The sequence below is a fragment of the Colletotrichum costaricense genome (assembly GCF_030867565.1).
Source record: "Colletotrichum costaricense strain IMI 309622 chromosome Unknown Scaffold_9.1, whole genome shotgun sequence".
Classification (NCBI taxonomy): Eukaryota; Fungi; Ascomycota; class Sordariomycetes; order Glomerellales; family Glomerellaceae; genus Colletotrichum; species Colletotrichum costaricense.
In genome coordinates, this window is record NW_026848238.1 from 2104216 (window position 1) to 2118489 (window position 14274).

The 14274-nt window shown below is 53.1% G+C and overlaps 4 protein-coding genes across 4 annotated transcripts; 3 read left to right on the forward strand and 1 right to left on the reverse strand.

Annotated features, from left to right (window-relative positions):
- Positions 1–157: 157 nt before the first annotated feature.
- Positions 158–1704, reverse strand: CCOS01_09509 (uncharacterized protein; the record flags this gene model as incomplete). Its single annotated transcript, XM_060457667.1, has 4 exons — positions 158–1014; positions 1071–1249; positions 1310–1391; positions 1461–1704. 4 exons carry the CDS (start codon positions 1702–1704, stop codon positions 158–160), a joined length of 1362 nt encoding a protein of 453 aa, XP_060312367.1.
- A 4313-nt stretch (positions 1705–6017) lies between these two features.
- On the forward strand, positions 6018–6896 carry CCOS01_09510 (metalloprotease 1; the record flags this gene model as incomplete). Its single annotated transcript, XM_060457668.1, has 2 exons — positions 6018–6281; positions 6348–6896. The coding sequence occupies 2 exons, from the start codon at positions 6018–6020 to the stop codon at positions 6894–6896; spliced, it is 813 nt and encodes a 270-aa protein (XP_060312368.1).
- A 962-nt stretch (positions 6897–7858) lies between these two features.
- Positions 7859–8679, forward strand: CCOS01_09511 (uncharacterized protein; the record flags this gene model as incomplete). The annotated part of the gene is made up of 2 exons (XM_060457669.1): positions 7859–7953; positions 8004–8679. The coding sequence occupies 2 exons, from the start codon at positions 7859–7861 to the stop codon at positions 8677–8679; spliced, it is 771 nt and encodes a 256-aa protein (XP_060312369.1).
- Positions 8680–10638: 1959 nt separating this feature from the next.
- CCOS01_09512 (major facilitator superfamily transporter) lies at positions 10639–13041 on the forward strand (the record flags this gene model as incomplete). The annotated part of the gene is made up of 6 exons (XM_060457670.1): positions 10639–10942; positions 11153–11421; positions 11479–11623; positions 11693–11870; positions 11923–11971; positions 12028–13041. The coding sequence occupies 6 exons, from the start codon at positions 10639–10641 to the stop codon at positions 13039–13041; spliced, it is 1959 nt and encodes a 652-aa protein (XP_060312370.1).
- Between the last annotated feature and the right edge of the window lie 1233 nt (positions 13042–14274).

Sequence of the window (14274 nt, forward strand, 5' to 3'; positions counted from 1 at the left end):
GACACGAATACATAAAATGAAATGAAGACAACGTTGTATAGAAACAAAGGGGATAGAAATCGATTTTGACCACCCAGGGATATCACACGCTAGATCCTAAAAGAGTATATATATCATCAAAACACTTCCGTCATAGTACAGCTTCGCAAGACAACTGTTACATCCGGTGCACCACCGTCTGCGACCAGATCGGCAGGAAAATGAAGATCAACGTGCTCAAGCACGCAAAGACCGCGCCGCCAACCATGGCCTGAAGGACAATCTTATGCTGAAGCCTGCGCAGATGGACATCCTTGACACGAATCTTGCGATCAAAGATCATCATTCGCGAGACAAACTTCATAAGACCAGAACGTTGCGATAGAAGAGAGGCGCTGTCGTCGAAGCGTTCCCAGGGCAGAGGCTGACGTCTCGTGAAGAGCAATAGAAAGAAACAGCTACCTCGCAGACCTGAGAAGATAAGCGACATGCCGACAAACCACATTGGCCAGGGTGCAAAAGCATTCCATCGGCTGTTGGCGCCCATGAAGGGAACAAAGGCCTTGAGGAGCACGCAGAGGAAGCCTCCAATGGTGAGGGCGATGCCAACGCTGGTGGCCATGCAGAGAGTTTCGAAGGTTCCGTTGGAGACACCGAGGCGGACAAAGTTACGGTGGGAGCAGTTCTTCAGGAGGCCATATACGTGATCTGCGATTGGCTTGAGGTGAATCGGGTCGGAGGAGTGCTGTAGGTTGAGGAGGGCAGTATCGCGAAGCGCAGGCGGGATGTTGAGCTCCTTCTCGGCTCCAGGAACGAGGAATGTGTTCACGACGGCGTTGAGCTCGACGCGGTATGCCGAGTTCGGGGCGATGCGAGTAGGGATAACGGCTGGGACATTGTTGGCGCAGATGGGTTTGGCGCAGGCGTTGGCCCAGGACTTGATACGGTCGCGACCGTTCGGACCGACTTTGCTGTTGGGCCTGCATGCGGCTTCCGGAGCGATGAGGTGAACGATGTTGGTCATGGTCTCGTTGGCTTTGGATAAGTTAGATACTGCTGAGGGTGTAAAGAAATGGAGGAATAACACTCACCTGCTTCGGGATCACACTCAAACTCAGACATCTGGATAGAGGGAAGCTTCATGCCCGCTGCATCAACAGCACTATCTGCCATACTGTCTCGTGATGAAGAAGACTGGTCGATATCCTTCTCGATGGGGAAGTTGTTGAGACTTCCAGTTTTTGCGTACGATCCTTCATAGTTGCGGAACCTGCGAGGACAGTCAGACCATGGCTCATGCAGTCGTGTCAATGGCTGAAGTGTCACTTACCAGACGAAGAACTCAAGATTCTCGGGCGAGAACTCGATGTACTTGAGGTACATGTAGAAGTCATACAACGACATTGGCGAGCCTTACATAAAACAAAGATCAGCTTTTGGCCATATAGTCGGTCGCAGTATGGCTTGAGAGGCATGCTTACAGGTTTGGTTGTTCAGAACTCTCTCCAAACTTAACCGTACTGGAATTGGACTCTTATCTCTCCCGTCCCTACTCAAGGGCCTCCTTCCCGTCCGAATGGCGGTGGCATACTCCTTGAAGTCCCTGTACTCCGGCTTCTTGTACCAAATCAACCAGTCGGGGAACAGGCGTGAGATCTTGGATGGTGCCGCCGACTTATCCTCCTCTTCCTCCCGCTTGGTATTTCGTTCCTTGGCGGCGTCCATGTTGAAGAAATCGTGCTGAAGAATGTACAGATGCTGTGTGTACGACCGAGTGGTGTCGAAGTAACATAAGGTAGCAAGGACAAGGGACGCCTTGACTTTGATGGCGGACGAACCTTCCCCATCATATATCAGAGTCTTCTTCATTTTAGCGCCATTCTGTATCTGCATGTGCCGCGGGGCGCTCGATGCAGGCTTGCAGCAGATCAGACCGGGAGTCCCACGGCTGATTCCATGTCAGGGCCCTCTGGCTCGACCAGGCAGGGAGATAGCTCCACCTACTCCAGGTCTGCTGCAGACAAACTACGCACAATGCACAGACAGTCCCACCGGTACTTCACCAGGGAAGAACGAGTCGAGCGGCGTGATTCGGTCAGTAGCATCCGTTAGGGTGCTTTGCAGACGCCCAGTCGGCATGGAAAGCCTTTTGCCTCTCTCCTCCGTCTAATTATGTCTCATGACGACTGGCCAATGGCGGTGGGAGCGGAGGAGACGCCACGGCCGGCTGGTTGTGAAAGAGGCTTGCGCCCTTGAATCCAAACTTGGGATGCCTCGAGACGTAGGGGATTTCGGACGAGTCGGCGAACCAACCGATTCCAGCGTGGACGAGTCAAAGCGGCTTGGTGTCAAGGTACCTTTTTCTAGTATGATAGTTAGCGCCTTGCACTACTCTGCGTTGGGCTGGAGAATTCCTCACGCTGGTGCCAGATTTTGTAGCCAGTGCTGGTGCTTCATGGCAATGTATTTGTGGAGGAAACCCTTGGATGATTGAGGACCCCTCGGATGCGGCGAGACAGGGAACCCGCAGCGTTAGTTTCCTCCGTTGGTGAGGTCTCGCAGCCAATCCTGCTTGTGTCCGTGTTGTGGAGGGTTTAGGCCGATCAGAATCTTGTTTGTCTTTGCTAATGTCGACAGGAGCAAACAAAGGAATCGACAATTTGACCCTCTTCGCCCCCGTAGCAGACTCCCAATCCGGCCGCGTTTGCTGTACGTAAGCTATGAATGGGCGGGCTGTCAGATTGTGCCGACCCAGTAATCAGAGTTCGAGGCATGCTCGAAAACCGGGGATGCCAGAGTCATTGTCAAAGGACGAGTAGATTAGCGGAGCAAAGATCGGAAATTCTTTCGCCATTGTTCGCATCCTCTTCGTTGGAAAGGTGAGGCGGTATAGGATTTTCTTCTGCCCGCCGAGGATGACAATGACCAGGACGAGGGCGGGTTCGAGGACGACGCGAACGCACACACACATAATGAACGCAGAGCAAGACTTGGAGAGATTGCGGTGCTCTGCAGACGGATTCGGAGGGCCGACGGAAGGATTTGGTGATAGGCAAGTCTCGGGCGGGACGATCTCCTCGTGGGATTCTTCAGGTAACCGGACCGGCCTATGCTGCTTCGCGCCTTAGCTTCAGAGTAACAAATTCTTATCGACGGCGCCAGATGCGGTGATGCGGAGAGAAGCGTAGGAAGATGCAAGGTTACCACGTGGGAGAGAGACGTCGAGCTTGGAGACGCAGGGGTCGCAACCTAAGAGGTGGTGTGCATTGGTCGTAAGGGAGAAGGCGGCGCGGCACTGGAGGGCCGGGGGGCAAGCCGGCGAATTGAGCAGTGAGCACGAGAGATTTGGGAACCTGCGCAAGGGCCGCCTGCCCTGCCTTAACAATTTTAGCCACAACACTGTAAGGTGCGGTACGTACTGCACGTACCTTTCGATGATTTCGCGATACCTCCCCTTTCGGCCTCATTTCCTGCCTGAGGTGACAGGAGTTGAGTGCAGTGACATCGATAAGGTACGTATTCGGGCGAGGTATCTTATCCCCGATGATCTTCGGCTTCCTCTTCCTCCTCCTCCTCTGCAACCATCTTCATCTGCGTCGTTTCGTGTCCATCTCCCTACCTGAACCCAGCGTCACATTTCAGCTGACAACGCTGCTGCAGTCGATCATCTGTGCCGAACGCTTGGGTTTGCATTTCGCATTCTCTCCGCTGCATACACGGGCCATTGGTTCTCGCCCCTGGAGTACGACCGGGACACCAACCAATTCTCTGGACGTGCAAACAGGAACACGGCCTTCCGCACCAACAACGACGGCCATCCCATCACTTGGTCCAAGCAGACCAGACAACGAGCAGCAAGCAGCAAGCAAGAGCGTTTGCTCTCTCAAGTAAGGAGTATGCTGCCGATCAGATCAATTGGGATTAGCCTCGGCAAGGATTATGCAGCTATCGTACGAGTGAGACACGAATTATCGATTCACACCAAGCTGACTTTGCCCACTTGCTGGCACTTGAGAGTCATGCAATTTTCACCACTACGGCATATTTGCCCTTTTCTCCCAAGTCTTCCATCTCTTAACCTCTCGGTCGCCCTCTTCACTGGTTCCTATCCCTTTGAAGATGTCTCTCCCTACGTCCAGCTAACCAATATCCTCCATCTATTGAACTAGGTCACGCACTTCACCTGAGGGGTAACACCACACTGCTGCTTTAGCTTCGAGTTGCATGGGCTGATAAGCGGCGGCCCGAGTGTTTTTGGTCTTCAACAATTAGCTCGAACCTTTCCCTTCTCCACGTTGAGAATCCCTAGATTGTTCTTCTTCAGCGATCGGCATGCACATTTTCCGGACCTTCAGCTCGCGCTCGCGTCGGTCAGCACCACCTCTTTCTTCAACTTAAGCTACCCGTACGACATCTCAAGTACCCTCAGCGGCAGCGACTTCAGAAGCGCTGTGTTACCACAGCTAGCGCAGGTTTGGCAACGCGGTCACCTGCGTAGCCTGCGTAGGTACCACCGGCCATCACGGCGGCGGCGGCATACCGCGCTTCCGTAAACGGTGTAGGCCTGCGAGGCAATCAAGGCCGGTTTGTGCAACCAACTGCCTCAGCCTTTTTTGTTGATTTTGACTCTGTGGCTCTATCTCGTCTCGTCTGTCTTTGTCGTGACTGCGGAGGGTGCTACAGATCGTTTCCCATTTGATCTGTCATACCCCGCTGCATCGGGGATGGCGTCTGCGAGATGGCTTCAAAAGAGTTTGCTTGTTTCTGACTGAGTATAGCCATCATGACGTTGGAAAGCCACCACAGATCGAACTGCCCCCTCTCATCTCCCTCGGTAGTCGGCTGTCAAACTGCGCGGGCTGCCTATCCTGGAATGAAGCCTCTCGGAGTTGGCTCGATCCCGGCGGCGCCGCCGCCACGAGACTAGGAAGCCAAGGCGCTCCTGATGTTGGCCTTTTAGCACGCCGTCCCCTATGCAAGCGCATAAGCAGGCAAGCAAGCTGATGCATATTCTCAAAGCCACGCTGTGAGCGAAGGATCTTGACAACCAACGGCTCTCAGGGCTCTCTATCCTTAGATCGCGATCGGACATTCGGGTCACTCTTTTCTTTATTCATGGTTGAGTCGTTCTCCTCTCTCGAAGGGCATTACATGGCAAGTTGGGGCTTGAGTAAGCTCATGGACAACAGCTCCGGGCGGATCGCTGAAGATCCGGATGCGTCCGGTGATCACGTCTTCAAGACTTGGCTAGTAACCACAATCCGGAAATCCAGTAGGTATCTATCCTCACTGGCACGAAACTCAAGCCACTTCAAGCCCTTTCTAGTGGACGGGACCGATGAAGTTGACCGTTACTAATCGTCAGCATTTTCCTTTTGGGGGGGCCTGCGCGGGTGGCCACTCAGGTAACGATCCTTTTGTGGCCCAATGCCAGGGTTCATTGCCATGGTTCATTGCCATGGTTTATTGCCGTAGTTAACACAAGATAAGCTGCATGACAGTCGCGGATGCCCACGAGGATCAAATAATGACCTCCTGCGTGCAGAGGGCGAATAGCCGTACTACATCTATTCCCGTCCATTGTACCCAGTCGGGCGTACCTTCTAAATCGTGTGTGTCAGGTTGTCACTACAGCTTTCGGCCGGCCCCCAGAACCTCTCGGAGCCGGACCCCATCTTCTATCCGCCGTCGCCGATCCCGGCTGAGTCTTCGAAACTCTTCAAGTCGGCCCATCGTTGCGAGCAACTTAAGCTCAATTGCGTTATCCGTATAACACGGAACATCGACCATGGACTTGGCGGCAGCCCCCGCAGCGTCGCATCAACCCGTATTCCGGGCAGGGGCCGATGGCCTTTCTAGGAAGGCCTAAGCCTGCCGATGCTTGGCTTGGTGACCATCACCAACTCCATTGCGATAGACACCTTCCTCTTCAAGTCTCGCAGAAGATGGACATTTAAACCCGCAGCCCGCTGTCTTCAGTGCCTGCTACATTTCGGAGAACGAGCGATCTGCTGAACCGCACGACTATCGCTGCCGCCATGAGATTGAAGTCCTTGCTGACATGCTATGCCGGCTTGGTTACAGCATCACTAGTGCTAGCTCAGGAGAAGTGCGGTTCAGAGCAGCCAGGGCCCGAAGCCTATCAAGCTGCCGTAGCTCTTCGCGCAGCCCAGCGTGCAGAAGGGCTATCAGCTTCATTCATCCACAAGCGCGCAGAGGGTCTGCTCGTTCCGACGTATCTGCACGTTGTCGAAGACGAGGCTCGTAGAGGGTTTGTTACCGATGCGATGATCAGCGATCAGGTGCGCCGTAAATACAAACCTCCTTACAAGGCAACAAAGTCCAGAGATTGATCTTGGATAAAACAGATGAGAGTTCTCAACCACACCTTCGCCCCTCACAATATCCAGTTCCTCGTCAAAGAAATCACCCACACAGTCAACGACGCCTGGACAACGCAAGCCCGCATCAAGGAGAAAGCAGAGACACTCCGTCGAGGCGCCTATGACGACCTCAACATCTACTTCGAGACAGGCATGATGACCAACCCCAACTCCGCGACGGGAATCTGTAGCTTCCCCGTTGAGGACCCCTGGAACACGGGCATTAATGGCACATCGTGGTATACCTACGACGGCTGCCACGTCAGTGTCGGCACGATGCCCGGCGGGCCGGGGGTGCCGTGGGACCCGGAGGATAACTTGGGCAAGACGGCGACGCATGAGGTAGGGCACTGGTTTGGGCTTTTCCATGTGTTTGAGGGGTTTGATTGTGAAGGAGAAGGTGATTTGATTGATGATACGCCGGCGACCAAGGTTGCTACTGTTGGGTGTCCGGCGAGTCGGGATTCTTGTCCTGAGAAGCCTGGAGTGGATCCCATTCATAATTATATGGATTACACGAAGCATGCATGGTAAGAATGGCTTACTCGGAGTGCTGAGGTTTCGAGGCTAATGTCAGCAGTCTTTCGGAGTTTACTCCTTTGCAGGAAGAACGCATGTATCGATCTTTCAACACCTTAAGGCTAGGTCGATAGCGTTTGCGCATTTGACGTCGGAGTATCTGCTCTGTGCCTCCACGGAGTTTGATCTGGAGCCATGAGGCAACATCGCTTATGGCCGACTTGGTGGAGTAAGTCTGTCGTTACACCTCAAAGTCGTCGTTTCCGAGACACCTTCAAATGTATCCTGCCCGACACTTTCAGCAAAAGTACTGATGTTCATCTCCAACTCCGGCATCCTGTCGCTAACAGAAGGCTTTATCGTCAATTGCCTTCGGGACGACTTCTGCGAGAACCTTCTATGGACGTCCTTCTTCTCGGCGCAAGCATCTTGTCATTATTTACACGAGTTTCAAGACATTCCTTCTGTTTCCCGTGACTTGAGACATATCACCAACCTACGCGGAAGCGAGGTCCTTTGGCAACTGACAACAAACTCCGTCATACGAAGTAATTCCTGCGTTCCACGCCTTCGACTCCAGGTTTTGAACGGCTTATTTGTCAAGTTGTCTCAGTCTTCGAGACTCGACTCACCCGAGCCATTGATCCCATAGCTATCTGAAAGTTGGCAGAAACATTCGTAACTCCCATTCGTCGACTAGCAACGGCTGAGATGCAGCCATCCGGCATGGTGTGCCATTTGGTGTGATCTTGTGTTGAGCTGAACTCGTGTTCGGAGAGATTTTAGAAAATCTTACTTCATGGCAAACCACTTACACAGATGATGACTTATATCAGTAGAACGTGGGAAGTCTTCATAGTATTCCAGAAAATTATAAAGTCGTGCTATGAGATGGAGGATTAAGGATTAGAACAAAGTCTCTACAAGTCTTTTATCCAATCTGATTCAACTCGTTCAACCTTCTCATCTCGTCAATCATGATGTTTGTCTCGACTACAGTCTCGATCTTCGTCGGCATGCTCGCCATCGGGACCACAGCGACCACTACCCTCGCAAGATGCAACGCAGACAAGTACTCCTCCAAACCTCCACTCATCCGTCACGATGACTAACGCCATGAAGCTGCTACCGCGCCCTCTTTCCATGCCCCTCCCCGTCCGCAGTCTCCTCCGCCTCCGCCTTCTGCGCAACCCTCACAGCAGGCGGCACGACCGCAACAACCTTCCCCGCCCGCGCAACCTCCGCCTGCGGCACCTCCGCATCCCGCTACATCTCCGCCTGCGCCTGCGGCCCCACCTGCACTCCCTCCCCGACGCCCCCGTGCGGCAGCCCCTCCGGCACAAACCTCCTGACCAACGGCGACTTCGAATGCGGCATCGGCCCCTGGATCGTCCAGAACCTAGACCAAAACGCCCGCGTCGGCGTCACCTCGGCAGCATCCCACACGGGAACGCATTCGTTCGAGTCCCGACTGCTGTATGATCGGAACTCGCAGGACCCGGTCGTCAGCGCGCGGCTTTCGACGCCTGTGTTTGCCGTGCAGCCGGGTGTGCCGTGCAAGTTGAGGTTCTGGTCGTATTTTGATAATCAGGCGGCGGGGTTTATCGGGATCCAGTTTAATGGCGAGCCGAAGAGGACGCTGGACGCTGGTGATGCGGGCGGGTGGGGGATTTGGAAGGTGTTTGAGGTGGAGTATACGCCGGTGACGGATAAGCTTGATATCACGCTCGAGTTTTTGTATGGGCGGGCTGCAAGTGTTGTGAGGGTTGATGGGGTTGAGTTTGGGTATCTTCATTAGAGGTGGTGTCGATTCCGCAGGTTGCTTGGGTGGTGGTGTCGACGTAGGTTCAGAGGCTACGTACACCGATCTTCCACAGCTTGCGCGGCAATCATCTCGATGCTAAGCTTTTCCATCTGACTTGGCTTTTCCTACAGTGCTTGGCGTGCGGGTAACGGCAATTCTGGAATGCAATGTGCCTTTAAGGCAAGTTGAACGTCAACATGTGGAGGCCATTACGTTCCATAGCTGCTTGATGAGGATTCATGCATATATCGTTGATTGCTGCCAAGGATCTGATTGGATGAAATATTCGAAGTAACGGTGACGAGGGAAGGTGAGTTGTGGGCATCGCGGTGATGCATCGACATATATGCATATCGCCTTCTAGCCACGGCCCGGTCCGAGAGATTAGTTCGCATACAGATGCCATGCGGGAACTTCTGTACTTCTCACGCATGCTAGGGCCGACGGAGGATGGTGTTTATCGTGAGGTTCAAGACGAAAGTTCCGGGTCCATACATGATCGACGTGATAAGAGACCCGCATCGCGCTATGTTTTGTCTGCAAGTGGGTGGAGATGATTTCCAGATTCGCCGATGATGCAGTTGAACGCCATGTAACTCCGAACCGGGCAACTCCCTTCGACCTATCAACTCCAGCCATTTTTAATGGCAGCTTGAATACGTGTCAACGTTCTGAATGACTCAGCAACTCGAGGGATTAGGATCAGACAGTGCCATACGCAAACTGCCCGGATCACAGCCGAAGACATTGCTACCGTAGTCACGTCTAGCCTGCCACTTCGAAACTTGCCAGACGCTGCTCGGTCGAAAGTAGCAGACACCCACATGCACATGGACGAAAGCGGACGTGGAGAAGCTGTTCCCTGAACCAATAATAGCCGTGACAACTTCTAGATCTTTAATCTTGTCTAATTCGACGCAATGGGACCATTACAGCCTCCCGGTTGTCTTCTCAGCCACTCAAGTTTCGCAGCAATTCCGCAATAGTGCCTAAGGTGGCGTTGGTCGTCACCTCTGAAGGGACTCGTTGTGAAATAATGGAAAGGTTCGTCTTAATACTTTTCTACGCCTTAATTACTTGAATAATTATTCAGAATCACATGCTGGACCTCTGGTGTCTAGAGTTGTAAATCTACCTCATCACAACATTCTGTCGGCATATCCAAATTCTGGTTTGTTCGCCACACTATCACCGCCGAATCAGAACAGGACAAAGATCCCATTGGGAACATGAAAATCCGTTGTCAAGCTAGCCATCTTGGCGTCGGAAAAGGCCAAGAATGCAAGCTACCACAATGATAGCAGTCCACAACCCTTGTGATAGTGATAGCCAGGCCCGTCTTTTACACGTAGATGGATCAGGTTGCTTACATTGATGACGCTAAACTCCGGCGTTAGTGCCATTAAGCTTCCAGGAATCCGCAGTCCTGGGTCCAGAACCGCCAAGACAGTGTTGAGATCTCTAATGCAGATATGAGCGGCAAATGAAGTGCCAAATGAGCATTGACGCGCGGCCACGATAGGATCAAATGGTATGGCCCTCGCATCTGCCCGATAATGTTGTCACTTGGTAAAACACTATGGAACTACCATTCTCGTCAATGCAGCACTGCATAATCGTGAGCTTCATCAGATACGATGCTGATCTAGAGGATGTCGAGACTGATTTGAACATGCTCTGGGGATCCACTTCGAAACAAGACGGAAATATGACAAGCATCAACAAAGCTGATGGGGACTGGGTGCTATGATAGAGAACAAAATGATGGGCGAATAAGAAAGCAATGGTGCTTTTCCGTCTCCACGTCTTTGATCTCACATCTCTCAAAGGAGCCCACATACCGGTAAGCAACGCGATTCCCCACCGTCTTGATGGAAATGCAACGACAAGCAATCAAGCCAACCGGCTCTCTTCAACCTCGCGCATGCGGCTGTCGCGCAATCCATCATTCCAATGAACGCACAGGGAACACGACCCCCCGACTGTAATCCCACCAACGGCAAAGCCATGTCTCGCCCATGTCTTGCCACCTATCCCAGCCAGCTTTCTCCAATACCGTCGACCTGCGCTCGAACCAGCCTCCTGCAATGTGACTCTGGCGAATGCTGGCAAGAGCAGCACGTTGGCCCCTGCGGACATGACGGATACCACCACACGGATAAGCTATTGGCATCTGATCAAGAATCCGTCTTGCAGTCCGACATTTCCGACTGGCAATGGCACCATTTCCCCGCACTCTGCGGCTGCCAAGTCTGGGGTTAGTGTGAGTTTGGGGTGGGTTTTTTGGGTCTGGGGTAAGAGCCGGATGATCCCAGCCTTTCTCCGCAGTGGGCTTTATCTGTCCCCTTTGTATTAAGAGGTGGTCCTGGTCAGATATAAGTATCCGTGGGCAGAAATCTTCATCCGTGACTTTTCTTGAGACGAAGAGGTTCAGAGCTGGGAAAGGCAACCTTTCCATCATCTCAAGTCGCAGAGCGTCTGTCGTCCTTGCTCCTGTTTCCTTCTCACCTTCGAACCGTCCAGACACCACAGCCTCCCGTCAAAATGGCCACCCACAGGAGCTCCATCGAGAAGAACGATGCCGTTTTTGAACACAGACCTTCTGGAGAGGCTCATCTCGAAAAGGTGCCTGAAGCCATCGAAGTTGGTCCCTACCGCGTGTATGGATTGTCCCCTGAAGATGCCGATTTCTTCAACAACTACCCCGAAGAGAAGCGGAAGACGACTTTCCGTAAGGTGGGTAATTGAAAGCGCGTAACCACCACGATCACACCGACTGATAGGCGAGAATAGGTTGACGTTCGTCTGATTCCCATGCTGGCTCTGCTGTACTTGATCTGCCACATCGATCGCGCCAATATCGGTAATGCCAAGATTGAAGGCATGGTTGAGGACCTAGGCATGACTGGTGTGCAGTACAACACTGTCCTATCTATCTGTGAGTGCAAGAATCAGCGCCTTAGCCTTCGAGCTGGGAAGAGGAAGTTCGCTAACCAGTCTTCACCAGTCTTCATCCCCTATGTCCTATTCGAAGTTCCCAGCAACATCATCCTCAAGAAAGTCAAGCGTCCTTCGTTCTACCTCGGCACCCTTACCCTCTGCTGGGGTATCATCATGACCTGCACGGGACTGGTTCGCAACTTTGGTGGATTGATGGTTACCCGCATTCTTCTCGGTGTCTTTGAGTAAGTTTCGCAATCCTTGGGATCATTTGAGTCCTCTGGCTGACATCCACAGGGCTGGATTCTTCCCCGGTGCAATTTACCTGACTTCTTACTGGTACATGGTGAGTACCCAGACTGCAATACCCTCTTGATGCATGAGTCTAACGAACATCTCAAGCCCAAAGATCTTGCGGTCCGAATCTCGTACTTTTACTGCGCCAGCGCCTTGTCCGGCGCCTTCTCCGGTCTCCTCGCCGCCGCCATCGCCGAAATGGACGGTGTCGCCGGCCTCGAAGGCTGGCGCTGGATCTTCATCCTCGAGGGTCTCGCCACCGTCATCATGGGCGTCTGCTGCTTCTTCTTCCTGATCGACACCCCGACCCTCTCGAAGCGCTGGCTCGAGCCCGAGGAGATCCGATACCTGGAGCTCTCCATCTTCATCAAGTCGGGCGGCGGTGGTCGCGAGGAGGCCGGCGCCGGCGGCAAGGTCAACTGGAGGGATCTCAAGATGAACTTGACCAACTGGAGGATCTACGTCCAGGCGTACTTTTTGGTGTGCCAGTCGGCTCTGTCGTACGGTATCAAGTTCACCCTGCCCACCATCACCAAGGCTATGGGATTCGCGAATACACAGGCCCAGCTTCTCTCTGCGCCGCCTTACGTCGCTGCCGCCATTTCGGCCATTACCTTCGCCAAGATTTCTGATCGGTTCTTCTGGCGTATGCCCTTCTTGGCGATCCCTCTCGCCATCGTCGCTATTGCGTACGCCATCATTCTCTCCCTAAACGGAGCGCTCGAGGCGAAGAAGGGAGTCGCCTACTTCTCCGTCGTCCTTGCAGTGGTCGGCATATACCCCATTCAAGCCGCGGCCGCGTCGTGGAACGCCAACAACATCGCCCCGGCCTCCCGAAGAGCGATTGGTATCGCGCTGATGAACTGCGTGGGTAACGTCGGTGGCATTGTGGGTAGTTTCATGTACCTTGAGAGCGAGAAGCCCAAGTACCCTACCGGCTTTGGCTTGAGTTTGGCCTTTGGTGGATCTGGACTGATCGTGGCTCTCTTGCTCGAGTGGAGTTACAAGTCGGCCAACGCACGCAAGGCTGCGATCGCGGAGGAGGCGAAGACGAAGTACACTGAGGAGGAGTTGTTCAACTTGGGAGATAGGTCGCCCTTGTTCAAGTATGTGCTTTGAGGACGGAGAAGAGTACTGTTACTGCACCTGTCCCGACTTCAAAGAGTCGGCTTGTTTGAAGCGTTTTAGTTAGGATCACGAACGAAGCGAATCTTGCAATGAAGTTTCCAAGTTGAAGACGACCATTCGTTTGATCAAGGCTTCTTCTTTCAGTTGACTGTAAACCTACACATCACTAATGGTAAAAGCATCGACTCACTATAAGTACACCAGCCGATCAATGCAAGGCAGTGTAGTACCATATTGTCATGATTGTATCGGGGTCTTATCTTATCGCCGAACCCGCATCATCTTCCGACATCTCGGGATTTGAACGGCACGGCCCGGGAGTCGGTCCCGGCGGAGGCCTAAAGCCCGGAGAGCGGCCGGTGATTCGGGGGAAAGCACCAACGGAAAGACGAAAGTCTCTTGACCCCACGTAGGCGCATAAAGAGCGGCCAAGATCAATGGAAACATGCAGAAAACGCTGTGCAACTGTTTGTCGGCGCTCTACCCCATAGTCAGCCAGATTACCGAAGCCACACGCGCCATCTCAGTTGTTTGTCTCTAGAAGTCTCAAGACACAGCAGCGGCATCGCCGATGAAGACTCACGGAGGCAGGGAGAGGCTAAATATAAGTGAATTGATATTCTAAACCACACCCGAGCCCACGGCCTTGAACCCGAAGATTGCTCATGTCTTCTCCCATTGCGAATTTACCTTTCCGAGAACGGATAGGATCCACCCCGGCAAACTTCAACCGGGCGATAAGGCCAATGAGATGATTTCATTACACATCGCGGACCCCGACTCCGGCGCCTCCCTCCATCGGGTCTAGAGCGCTGACTTTGCAGCTGTCAATTGACGAGTCAATCTCGCCTGTTTGCTTCCCCAGGTGTTCTGGCTGCAGTGCTCCTCGAGTCCTTGTCGCTGCCACGCCCTTCATGCGTTCATGGCTTAGCGAGTAACGGCAACCCCATCCTATTCCCGGCGGGGACCAACAGCCAGCAAAAACTCAAACACGCCCAACACGCGCTTCGGTTCGGAGAACTCGAGAGAGTATTTGCTTGCCTCCCGAAGCCCTCTGCTTACCAAACAGCCATATCCCCGCGGGGTCTTACTCTATACGGCTTTTGGATGAGATCCTCTTGATGATTCAGGGCTCTAGCTTTGTCAACCACATTACCTCCGAAGACGTGAGTCAATCGAAACAGAATAAACGGTCTTCGGCCCGCCGAGGAGCGAACTAAATAA